Source organism: Condylura cristata, unplaced genomic scaffold (assembly GCF_000260355.1).
Source record: "Condylura cristata isolate star-nosed mole 26May11 unplaced genomic scaffold, ConCri1.0 scaffold00005, whole genome shotgun sequence".
Taxonomy (NCBI): Eukaryota; Metazoa; Chordata; class Mammalia; order Eulipotyphla; family Talpidae; genus Condylura; species Condylura cristata.
Window position 1 is genome coordinate 29,561,633 of NW_004567106.1, and position 13,440 is coordinate 29,575,072.

Sequence of the window (13,440 nt, forward strand, 5' to 3'; positions counted from 1 at the left end):
CTAGGATACAGGCCAGAGATGCAGAGGGTGAGAGGATTCACCAGAGACAGAGTGGGGAGCAAAACAGGCAGATCACGAAGTACACTGCTGAGGGGAGCAGCGGGCAGGCCAGGAGAGGTCTGCCACACCATGTGGTCACCTCCGGGGCAGGCAGGGATCGAACTCATGCAGAAGTGGCTTTAGCTTCTTAGTGCTGCGCTTTAACCCGCTGCGCCACCAGGGAGGGCCTCTCGTTTGGATGTTTAAAAATATAAACAACATACTGCTTCCATTTAATTACAGAATTCAACCTACATTTTCATTTCTAATTATATCCCGATCACTCCTCTTACATCAGCAATTTCCTATCTTCTTTCCTCTCTCTACATCCAACATGCATACATGTGGAACATATTTATTTGTAAGATTAAAATAGTTTAATTCTGTTGTAAAAATTAAAAAGGGTAGTGAAGCTCTTCAGATTAATATAGAATAATTTCCAGGATATATTGTATGAATGAACCAAGAGACTATAATGTGGATAGTATGCTATCTTTTTAATAACAAGGGGAGAAATAAGAACATGTATTCATGTTTGCTTGTACTAACAAAAAGAAACACTATAAGGATTTATTAGTCCCTATAATAATACAGCTGAATATGGAAGGAGGAGGATCACAAAGGAGAAGATGAAGATAGGAGAAAGACTTCTTAATATCTTAAAATTGTTTGACTTAAAATTGTTGTTTGTTCAAAAATATTTTTAATGAAAGGGAGTTAAGATTTATCTGAGACAGAAAAAAAAATCATGGAGGTAGCAAACAATGTATTATTAGTGCTTCTGGATTATTAGGCCATGATGTACAACAACTTTGCTTATTCAAAACAGTAATTTCTTAGCCACCAGAGTAAAACCGATCAAAACATAAGAATGTACTTAATTTCTGATGTGTCAAGCCAGAATGGAGAGTACAGGGATTAATATCAACCTTCACTCTTTCCCCACATCAGCCAGACTATGACCGGTATGAACAGCAATGGCTCTGAAAGTCTAAGTTACAAGGAAAAGATTTTTCTCCTTACTCAAGCACTGGAACTCTGAAGGGGCTGGAAGAGGTTTTCTGTGTGAAAAATTCAGCCTGCAGTCCACTATCTCCAGGTGCTGAGCAAAACTGAACATGTGAGTTTCTTGCTATTAATTGCAAAGAAATAACTACAAAATGCACTTAACATTCAATCTACAGTGTTATACAGAAACTATCCACATGAGATACTTTTCAGGATCTATCTGTGTATGTGTGTGTGTGTGTATACATGTGCATATAGATAGATAGATAGATATACATATGTAAGTTAAAAAATGAGAACTGTCTTGGCAAACAAATCTTTCAAAAACTTGAGGCAAGGGAAAGCTATACAGTGAATCCTAAACATTGGGGAGAAAGAAAAAAAGTAAAACAAAAGGATGAGTGATTATTTTTTAAGTGTTAACATATTTCAATCCAAAATAATGAATCTATAAAAAAATCTATTCTCAGCATTTTAAGAAAATTATTATGTAATATTTTACCCTGACATTATTTTCTTAAAAAATATATTTCTAAAATAGTCAGCAAACTACTCCCCCACCCACATAAAGGAAGAGAAAGAAGAGAAAGGAAAGGTCACCTCATCTTTAGAGAGTTTCCAGTCATCATTAAGATCCATTTCTTGGAATGATTCATGGGATCTTGGTCCATTTCTAATCTCCAGGAGGTCAATGTTGAATATCAGTGTACTCTCGGGGGGAATTTTACCTGTCATGGATAGAGAGGGGTTTAAGTTTTATTAAAAAGTTCAGCCTACAGCCCACTAATTGGGAAAAAATTTTCTCACACAAAACCAGTGATAAAGGACTGATCACAAAAATATACGGAGAACTGACAAAACTCAACAAAAATAAGGTAAACAACCCCATCAAAAAATGGACAGAAGAGCTAAAAAGACACCTCTCCAAAGAGGAAATGCAGATGGCCAACAAACATATGAAAAACTGTTCAACATCACTTGTAATAAGGGAAATGCAAATTAAAACCACAATGAGATACCACCTCACCCCAGTGAGAATGGCATATCTTAAAACAACTAGCAACAACAAATGTTGGTGAGGATGTAGTGAAACAGGAACTCTCCTGCACTGCTGGTGGGAATGCAAACTAGTACAACCACTATGGAAAACTGTTTGGAGGCTCCTCAAACTGCTTAACATGGAGCCTCCCTATGACCCAGCAATCCCACGCCTAGGTATCTACCCAAAAGACACAAAACACTGATTCAAAAAGATACCTGCACACCCATGTTTATTGCTACTTTATTTACAATTGGAAAAACATGGAAGCAGCCCAAATGCCCAAAAGTAGATGACTGGATTAAAAAGATGTGATACATATATACAATGGAATATTACTCAGCAACCAAAAAAGAGAAACACATGTCTTTTGCAGCAACTTGGATGGAGCTGGAAAAGATCATGCTTAGTGAGATAAGCCAGAAAGAAAAAAAAAAATACCGGATGGTTTTGCTCATAGCAGGAGGTTTTGCTCATAGCCTGGACCAGGCGAGAAAATAATAATAATGAACAGTCATATACCAGAGACATTTTGTGGGGGTGGAGTGGGAAATGGAATCAATTTGGGGGTGGGGAAGGAATTGCACAGAACTATGATGATGGCGCATGGGTGACTCGTGATGGGAAACCCATGGGGATTACAATTGAGATGAAAAAAAAAAAAGTACAAAATGATGTAAAATTAAACTATTATATTAAAAAAAAAAGTTCAGCCTCCCTGGTAGCATGGGATTAAGTCTCTGCATTATCATGCTGTCACTGCTGGGGCCTGAGTTCAATCCCCAGCCAGGGTCCTAACCCACAAATGGTACAGCAGACCTCTCCTCTCTTGTTCACTACTCCCTTTAGTAGTGTATTTCAGTAGTTCTGTCCCCTACTCTGTCTGGTAAATCCTCTCTCTCACACACAGAGACACACACCCACCAAAACTTTAGGCTACACCCCCAATTCTTGTATGCATAAATAAATAAAAATAAATCTTAAAAAAACAGTTCCCAAACTTTTGGTGAATGAAAGTTTGTGTAATAAACTTTATTTCTTTTAAACATTTATTTATTTCTGCATACAGAACTGGGGTATAGCCAGAGGTGCAGGGGCTGCAAAGGATTCACAGAGCCAGGAGTCGAACAGGTAGGTCAATGAAGTACACTGCTGAGGGGAGCAGTGGGCAAGCCAAGAGAGGTCTGCTGCACCATGGATCAGCTCCGGGACTGGGGACTGGGGATCAAATTCGCACTGAAGCGGCTGATGCTAGCTTGCAGTGCTGCACCTTAACCCACTGCGGCACCAGCTTTCTAAAAGAATGCTTTTAATTTAATTAAACGAAGAATCTTCAAAAAATAATCACATATGACAGAAATTCTAATAATTGCATTTTATCCAAACAAATAAAATAAAGGACTAACCTAGACTCATAGACTAAAAGTGTTTTTGTTTGCAATTAGAAAAAATCATTTTATACAAATTTAACTTTCAAATATAATTAATATATGACATATCAAGAATGACTTAAAGGGTCTTAAATACTTTGAAGTTAATTATATTACAGGCAACTTATACTAACCATCAGGTTAAAAGTCCAGATGCATAAGTAATTGTGGCACTGCCATTTTCTGCCACTGGGAGGCAGTATGTAACTGAGCTAAGGCATCATACTGACATCAGTTCAGAAAGTTAAGATTGGTTTATTTGGCCTGTCTTAAACCTTAATTTACTCACTGGTAAAATGCAGATGACAAAAATTGCCCACTTTGGGAATCTGTTGGGAAGATGAGTAGAGATAATCCATGCAAAATACCTAAGTATGGATTATGTCCCTTCTTCTTGAATAGCAAAAGCATATGTTACCAAAATTAAACAGGCAGACTTTGATACAAGGCATGAAAGTTCAGCTATTTCAGAAATTTAGAAAATACCTATTCTAATATAGAACACTATAAATATTTTTAAGAAATGTCATGGGTAAGGGAAAACATTAAAGCAAACTCCTAGAAAATGAGATAAAAACCTTTTAAAATAAACAGCTTTGTTATCATCTCCAAGTAATCAAAAAAAAAAAACTTTCTCAGATGTATGGGCACTTTTTATCAATCTGTTTACTTATAACTATATTTAACACCCCGGTGTGGGTATGTGAAATAAATATATGTAAATATGTAAAATATTTCTTAGTTCTTCCCAGCCCACATATTTTCATGAAAGAGCATTTGTAAGTGTCAATGAAAACAAAACTTACACTGTGTGCCGAAGTTTACCAATCCAGATCTAGACAGAGAAGGTACATGCACTACAGGTCATCGACAAAACTGGGATCTCTCCAAAGGAGGCATGCAAACATAGTACTAAAAAACTACAAAATTAGTGTTAAATGCGTATTAGCAGAATTAATTTCATGTACTTAGAAAGAAATGACTCACTTTTAGATTTCTACTTGTTATAAAGTAAAATTGAGTTAAATGTTACAGTTCGGAGAAAGACTAAAGGACTAATACTTTATAAAGATTAAAGATGAAACAATAAAATATAGGAAGGTGATAGAAAACACTGAAACATCAGAGAAACATCTTCTAGATACTTGATTTTCTTCTCTAACAAGAATTATCATTCAACTAAGAACTGAATTTGGTTAGTAAATCCTGATCTATGCAAATATTCATATAGTAACTTTCCTTTAGGTCACAAAATGATAAACATGACATCTATTCTCAAGAAACATGGCCTAGAAATCCCAATTCCCACCATACAAGTGGTTAAATTCAAGCCAAAGGATACTATGAACTATACTTAACTACATCAAAGTGTTTTGATAACACTAAAATTTTTCCCTTCATTATGTAAGAAATACATGACCATTGTAGAAAATTTGAAAGAGAACCAGAAATAAGTATAATTTCTGGCCCCACGGCCCATTGTTAATATGTGTTTGATTCACTTTGCATATTTTCCCCAATGCTTACTAATATATATATTACAGTTTTATTTTCTACTTTATCTTCTATATAACATATAATACACATTTTAATATAGTAATAGTAAAAATCTTTGAAGCACTATTTTTACATAACTAAACCATGCATTCTTTATCTAGCCCCTTCCCTTTAAAATCTAAGATTGATTCCAATTTTTCTGAGATTCTAAACAACATAGTCTCCCTCTGCTGTGGGAGACTTGGATTGTGAGTCACACACAGCTCACATCCTCACTGGAGGATCACATCATAGTGAGGATGTGAGCTGCAATGAAGGCCACAAATCCTTCTCTTGACACCCTATTCCCTTAGGTTATATTCCAGGACTTGTAACATAGATGCATATAAATATATCTGTAACATAGATGCATATAAATATATCCAGGCCTCTTGTAAGTAGTCTGTTGATAAACTGCAGAGGTTCCTAGTAGAACAGGAATACATGCCTGCTAGCAAAAAAGTAGTCCAAAGATTCCCCAATCAGCTTCTGCTTTATTAAACTCATTTCATGCTGCTTCATTATTTTTTTAATAAATTATCAAAAATATTATAAAAAAAAACTTTAAAAACAAATATAATAGAATCCTCAAGAAGGCCTCTTTTGAATTGTAAGACACACACAGTGCACACCCAAAATAGTATTTCAGCAAGACACCTATGTTGATTTTTCTTTTTTGCCTTGTTAAGACATAATGGTGAGTCTCATTCGGCATGGAGACAAAAGATCTGGAGGCAGACAAGTGATGCTGTGTCCAACAGTGTGAATTTACTTGCTACCACTCTACTGTATGCTTAAAAATGCTTGAAATTTTAAACTTGTTATATATACATATGTATGTACATAAATACATGTATGTGCATATACACATATCACACCACAATTTAAAAGAACTCACTATATTGGTGAACAATATTAATAATGTTGAACAATATTAATAATAGAGAACAGCTACAGAACCTTTTCCTTGTTAACTAAATTGACCACTTAAACAATATGTTGGCTATTTTAAATGATAATCAAAATATATTTCCCAAAGAAATATTAGTTCTCTATTAAGCTAATTTTTATAATGAAGCTAACTTCTGTCTCTAACCCAGAGAATTCTAGTGCTACAGTAACAATGTAGAATGTTATTACCTTTTCCTTCTTTTCCATAGCCTAGGGCAGGAGGAATGATGAGCTTTCTCTTCTCTCCTACACACATTCCCATCAAGCCCTGGTCCCAACCTTTGAGAGCCTCTAGGATGCCCAAGGTAAACCAAATGGGCTGACCATTGTTATGTTTGTGACTACAATAGAAAGAAAACACATTAGAACTCTTCAGTAACTACTTTTTTTTTATTGCTGTGCTATATTTTTTTTCCATCAGTAGATAATTTTATTAATTGGGAAAGTAATGAAAACAGTTATTCTTTATTTCCATACATATATCACCGAATCAATTTTATAGTAATTCATTGCCCATCTTTCTAGATGCAAATTTCATAGTTGACTCAGGTAGAGAAGGACAGAGGATATAATCATAATAGCCGTTAACAGTTGCTTAAGCATTTACTGTGTGAAGGTATTCTCATAAATACTTGGTATCTTCTAATTCCAATAATGATCATATAAGCCATTATTTCCCTTGTATTCATGAGGAGATGAGATTAAGTGTGACAATGTTTGACCTAACTCCAAAGTTCAAGATCATAACCAACAAGTGATGCTGAACCATGAAGGCTATTAGGGTGCAGAAAAGTTAGAAATTAATGGAAAAATTAATGTGTTTGGAAGAATAACACAGAAGACTGGAGAGGCCAATGTACAGTATCACATGTATTGCCTACAAAATTGTCTGATATGGAATCTGCTGATGACTGATAGGGAGAAAATACTGCTCCTTCTTCCTGAATTCCCACTCAGACACTGGCCAGTTTCTCTCCCTTAAGGGTTTACTGATAGGTATATTCATAGTTAGCAGCTCTGAACATGATACTAACCCCCTTATCAGGTAATAGAACATTAGTACAAACTGCTAAATAATGTCCCATAATGACTACTAAAGTCCCCAGATCTGAAACTTGAAAGAAATCAGGTTGAGTCTAAAAGAATACAAGTCATATTGTTTAATATCCACTGTGTCAACAGCCTTGTTGTTAAAAGGATAGAACTATTGAGAGTTCTATCACTCTATCACCATTTTAGAACTTTATGTTAGGACAAACTGAATTCAGAGAAGAATCTTTCACATCAAAAGCTCACAACAGATCAGGTCTGAATGCTATTAATGGTATTTATTAAAAAAAAAAAAAAAAGAGGCCTAGGATGGGCTGTGACTCTAGTTAGTTCGTGTCATCCTCTGCACTTGTCCTCCCTGCCTCTTCTCCACAAGGAAATTTCTATCAACTGTTCACCTAATTATGAACTCTGGGAAGACTTACTTTTACCCCACCTCTCAGAGCATAATTAATTTGAGACTTCACTGTGCTTTCTGAGCACTTTGAACATCCTCTACTCTATATTATAAGTTATTTACTTTCTTCCCACCCCTGTAGACAGTGCACTGCTGGAGGACAAGAACCCATTTGCATCCCCAGGGCCTAACTCAAAGGGTTTGATCTGATGCATAAATGAATCAATGAATGAGAATGGAGAAAAACCAAAATTTTTGAGTATCTCTAGTATCAAGCACAAAATGGAGATACTCAGTAAATACTTTCGGAATGAAATGAAAAGATTCATGCCTAATTGGAAATCATTTCACTCATTAGATTTTTCCATGTTTCAATTTCCTTGTTTACAGTACAGAAATGATGATACTATAAGCATCTGAAAATATTATCTGAAAATATTAACATTTTCAGATGTATTCACTGTAGGTATTGGAATATTCTCCCATCACTATACCCATTAATAAAGTCTTTGAATTTCTAGAAACAAATCATGGTTCTGTGCCTAGACCAAAATGTCATCTGTCAGAACAAAAGATATTTTAGGTCAGTGTACTAGCATTACCATCTCTTTAGCAGATAAATACATGAGCATTCTTATTTTGAAGTTTCTATGAAAAGGTTTTAAGTAATTTTTGCGTACACTAAACTAAATACGAAATTGAGAAACTTTCCCTCGGGGATGAAGTTTGACATAAGAGAATTCCTCTAAGCTTTTTCTACTTATTACCTAGCAATACACCTAGATATTTCTGTAGAATAGTATTTCCACGATTCTAGTTCTAATTTTTATAGTGAAAAACATTGTTTTATGCCAACAAGTTTCAAATAGGACTTTCAAGGCCCTCATTATTTAAGATTGACTTTAAACACTTTCCTTTTCCCAGGAAGGAAATAAAATATTGCAGTTTTAAAAAAGAGAATAAAGTCTAGTACACGCTCTCTTTCCTGCTTAAGAGCTGGCAGAGGTGAGTGGATTCTTTCATCAGCTTACTTGTGGGGCATAATGACTTACGTGGAGTGAAATAAGGAACCATCCTTTTCTAAGTATCCCTCATAGTGGACCAGCATCAAATCCCCTCCTTTGGTCTTGCGATGGCAGATGAAGGGCTTCTGGAGAACTTCAATCTTCACTTCTGGTTCAGGGATCAGAGCCCCACTCATCGGAGTGACTAACAGCGTAAGGACTGCGTTCCACAGGAAAAATCTCATGCTTCTGAAGTTCCTACAACAACAGAAAAAGGATCCCCGTCCTCATAGAGTTAAGAAAGTAGTTGAAAACTCAAAGGCAACTGGCCTTTGGCAAGTTCTAGACTCCCCTACCCAGTAAACGTGGCAGAATCACTATCCACAACCTTCCCACTCCGAAGTCGCCTCAAAAGAGTTAAACTCATAACCCGGCCTGATTGGCTATTAGAGCAAAACAGTCGGAAAGAGCGGTCTTCCATTGGCCTGTGGTTCTGTCGCTCACAAGCCTATCCACCAAAAGACGCTGCAACCTTGTAGTTTACAGCCCTCAGAGGAGGACAGTTGCCCCTGGGCGAATCAATCCGAGTGGTCCTAGAGTCCAGCGTATTGAAGCATTCCACAGCCTCGGACTTTGATGAAGGGGAGGAGCGTAAAGCTAACCGGAAACTCCTCCGGGAGATTTACATCTGTAAAGAACAGGGCGGAACCTGAGAGAGTTACCGAGCCTAGTGTACTAATAGCGGATTCAGAGAAGATTCATTTATTCTAGTCCTCTGTGAGAGACTCCCGAAATTTCACACTCCAATGCACATGTTACGGCTTATTTAATTTACGGTACAATCGATGAAGACATACCTAGCGCTTGAGAGTTCACAAAGCGTGTGAACTCTCACTACACTGCGTAATTCTCACTACATTGCAAGTAAGGCGATTGCTTTAGGCCATTTAAAAAAAAAAAAGTATATTTACATTAGGAGAGGTTACGTGTCCTGCCCAAGGTTGTTCAGCTCCCAAAGTGTTGAGTTACATCTTCAAATCAGGTCTTCTGATTGATTCTACAACACCGCATAATGTTATGGCCAACAGTTTTATCAATTTAGGTGACCTTACCTCCGAGGGTCAACAATAGACTCTTTTGAGGATAAAATTAATGAAGATTTATGTTTCAAAGAAGAAACAAAAGAATCATTGCTACGAGTTATTCAGACTCATCTTAGTCTAAGTTTTTTATTCTACATTTTTTGCCTAATTTCAAAAGCAACACACGTTCATTTGTAGTTATTTTGGATGAAACTGGAAACTGGAAAGCACTAAGTAGGATTTCCAATTAAAATGCGGGAGCAGAATTAAATTTGACTTTCAGATAGTGAATGTTTCTGGTAATTTTGCACTAAAGTAAAAGAAAGGCCATAATCCTAAAAAAAAAAATGTTCTAACATTTTGGTGCATGCTTTTGTTACATATTCCTGAAACAATTTAGATCATTTTTTGTGCACTTTCATATTCTGATTTTTCTATTTCATCAATAGTTAACATTTTCCCAAGTTAAATATCCTTAGCAGAGTACTTTTCCACACTTTAGTGTGCATAGGAATCACCGGTGACATCTTGTCAAAAATTCCTATTTTGATTCAGGAGATTTGGGTTTGGGGCAAAAGCTATCATAGGATAAACTCTTGGGTGAATCCAGTACTGCTGTCCAGGTGTGGCACTTCCACCACAGGACCTCTTTTAGAATTCAGACAGCAGTTATTTTACACAGGTCACACGTTATTATTCTATCCTGAAATTCCCATCATTACCGGAGGCCCTACAATTGGGTACTGGGGCGTGTGTGATCAATTACTTTTGAAGTAATGGACTGGAGACTAGAAGCCAGGCGGTAGCCTAAGTGGCTATGTTGCCGCCCAAACCACTCATGACCCACCACTAAAAGTCACGACTGAGTCCCATTTTGTCTCAGAGGGCTGCTCTCTTCACTCGTACTTCCAACCCCCAACCTTCCTCCCAGGCACAGGTTTCTCTACTAGCCGCTTTCTCCGCGCCGCCGCCGCCGCCCGGAAACCCCGGAGTGGATTTTGGGAACGTACGCGCCAGTGGTACACTACGCATGCGCGAGCGGATCCCAGGCCCGGCGGGTGGAAAGCTCAGGTAGTACGCTTGTGGCGAACCCTGCCACCGGCTGCCTCCGTTGCCACACTTTACGGGCTTCAGGGACCCCTTGGCCCAGCCTGTGCTTTGGCCTCCCGGCGTTACTAGCGCCGGCAGGGTAGCGCTAGCTGCCCCGCTGGCCGTGTCTTCACGTGCTGAAGCCGCCGCAGTGACCCGCCCCCGGGCCGAGGATGTGAAGCTGCCTGGGCGTCCCCGCACCGGGCCCGGGTGCCGGAGTGGGCGACTCGGTGGCGCCGGGCGATGGCTCTGCTGCCGGTGCTCCTCGCCTCCTGGGGCCTGGGACAGTGAGGGGACCCGCGGGCTTGAGGAAGCGGCCCCCGCGCGGTGGGGGCGAAGGGCCCGCAGGCGCCATGGAAGGGGTGCTTTACAAGTGGACCAACTATCTGAGCGGTGAGTTGGGGGCGCCCCAGGGCCCCAGTCCTTTGTTTGAGCCGCCGGAGGGCGGCGTCGGGACGTGCCCCCTGGGGGTCGTGGTCACTGTGGGTCCGAGACCACGGAGACCTGTGCGGACCAGGAATGTTTCCCCGAAGCAGTTTCTCTTAGAACCGTGTCCACTCCTGCCGTGCCGACTCGACCTCTTGGGTGGGGTGAGCGCAGTAGCCAGTCTTTCACTTAGAAAGCTACGCAATGCTAAGGTTTCCAGTGACTGGAAAGGCTGGATGCCCCCCGGCGTCCGTGGGCGAGGTGCTTGGATGCCCACGGTTGACTGCAGTCCTGCGGGCGCCTCCAATTCTGCCGTGGGAGCGGGTCTCGAAGGTTGAAAGGTTTCAAGTGAGTTGGCCGCAGTAACCTGTAAACCAGAGGTGAAAGGTCCTTTTCAAACTTTTCAGTGAAAACGCTTTCCCTTTGTTACCCTCTTATCAGAATTCCTTCTAAAGAGTTTCAAAGCCCCGAAGTATGCACAAGGATTTAATTTTTTTTTCTTTTTGTTTCATAGACTCAGAAATTACTAGAAAATGAATAGAAATAATTCACAGCTGCTTTTTTCCCCTGGGGGGGAGGGGGAAACCCGACCCTTTTCTAGTTGTGGAAGTACTTTTTTCATCTGAAAAAATACATAATTTTTCTTCAGCTATTAAGATAATTCAGGAGCATGTTTTCCCTTTTTATAACCAGTATCTAGCTATATGATAGAAACTGTGTGCTTTGGGAACTAAACTTTTTATTGTGGAAAGTGATTTAGGCACTTACAATAGCAATGTCTTAGAAACCAGAAATGTCCTCATGATTCTTAGAGTGGGGGAGGTGTATTGTCCATACTTCCTTTAGTAAGACAGTTTTGGTTTTTTGTTTTTTAAGATTGTAGCGTGGTGATGCTCTGGGATGTTTTAAGAAAAGGATGTCTAGGGGGATCAGTTGTCAAGTGATGAATAAAGTTTAATAGCACAGTCAAAAGTGCATCTGTGGAGTACAGTCTCTCCCCCATACATGATGTGATTAGAAGTGAGTTCTGCTTATTTTTCCTGTAATCAGTAGAGCGTGAGTGAGGAAAGTGTGTTAGAAGAGCTGGCTTTGCTTCAGTGACTTTCACTGATGTCAGTCCAATTCATTAGATGTGGATAACTCAAGGCTGGAGTTCACTGAATGTCCGTGGTTGATTGAACACTACTAACCTAAAGGGAGGATGCTGACCAGATTTTCTTTTGTGTTGCTAGTCTTTCACCTCTTTCCATGCATATATTTTTTTGGCTTTTTTCTTTTATCCCCAATACTCTTATTTATTTATTAAAGGTTTATTTATGCACTCAAGGACTGGGGTACAGGCCAGAGGTGCCAGGGTGAGAGGACTCACCAGAGACAGAGGGGGAAGAAGAACAAGCAGATTGACTGAAATATACTGCTAAGGAGAGCAGGCTGGTCAAGAGAGGTCTGCTATGCCATGTGGGTCCCCTCCCTGGCTGGGTATGGAACTCTGCTGTAGTCCTTGCTGATAGCTTCTTAGTGCTGCACTTTAACCTCTTGTGTCACAAGGGGGTCCCCCCTCTGATGCTCTTTGATACCGCCCTGCTTTGTTTTACCTTGAACTTTCTTCCTCTTCCTCCTATCTATGTAGAGTTTAGTGTCTAGTATTACTTCCTGGTTGTGAAGTGCCTTTTTTCTTTTCTTTCTTAATTTTTTTTTACTGTCATTACCCTTTGATAAAGAAAAATTTTGATAAATTTTTTTTGTATTTTTATCATGTGACATCTGTACATTCTGTTTCATTGGAAGAGTCTACTAAAGAAGAGGGGCAAGGACACTGGAGTCATCCCCAGAGGCAGCTGTCCTTATATTGTGCAGCTTGTTCCCCTGGCCTGAGCTCATGCCACCTTTTTGTAGGCTCACTCTTCATAGAAGCCCATCACACCACTGGGTGCTCTTCCTGGACATACTTAGAATTTTGAGTCAGCACATTCTCTTTTATTAAGAGATAAATTTACTTTGGCAAGGAACAGTAATAACCTAGGAAGGCCAAAGAAATTCTTGTTCCATTCATCTTCCTGTAGACTTAGTCTCCCATAAAGAACATAATGTAAGTATTAATGACAAGCTTTGATAGAGCTATCACTACATTTTCTTCTTACTTATTTTTAGAATTAAGATTTTTTTTCAGGTGGTTTCTTTCACACATAGTAATTTTCAAGTACATATAATCCCAGTCCAAGTTTTTGTTAACAATGATTTTTTTTTTTACAAAAGAAGTAACCTGTTGGTGTAGTTTGTATTTCTGTCATGCCCATAGCTTGATATGAGATAATTTGTGTTAAATTTGAGTGAAGTAAGGAAGTAAAGAAATCTATCAGTGGATCTTGGAAAGTACCACTTATGTGGG

General features: G+C 38.9%; 2 protein-coding genes across 3 annotated transcripts in view; one reads left to right on the plus strand and one right to left on the minus strand.

The window, feature by feature from the left end:
* Nucleotides 1–8,856, minus strand: part of FKBP14 (FK506 binding protein 14, 22 kDa) — a 16,619-nt gene extending 7,763 nt beyond the window's left edge. Inside the window, exons 1-4 of one of the 2 annotated variants that reach the window (XM_012720723.1) lie at nt 8,811–8,856; nt 8,503–8,712; nt 6,193–6,344; nt 1,648–1,775 (exon numbers count right to left, since the gene is read on the minus strand). In XM_012720723.1, the coding sequence (XP_012576177.1) occupies nt 1,648–1,775; nt 6,193–6,344; nt 8,503–8,699 (477 nt within the window). In that variant the 5' untranslated portion in view covers nt 8,700–8,712; nt 8,811–8,856. Of the gene's footprint in view, nt 1–1,647; nt 1,776–6,192; nt 6,345–8,502 lie in introns of both variants that reach the window. The other variant, XM_012720724.1, reaches the window with a different exon arrangement.
* A 1,741-nt stretch (nt 8,857–10,597) lies between these two features.
* Nucleotides 10,598–13,440, plus strand: part of PLEKHA8 (pleckstrin homology domain containing, family A (phosphoinositide binding specific) member 8) — a 53,881-nt gene continuing 51,038 nt past the window's right edge. The window contains exon 1 of the mRNA XM_004676819.2: nt 10,598–11,018. Coding sequence (XP_004676876.1) covers nt 10,979–11,018 — 40 coding nt within the window. The 5' untranslated portion in view covers nt 10,598–10,978. The remainder of the gene's footprint in view (nt 11,019–13,440) is intronic.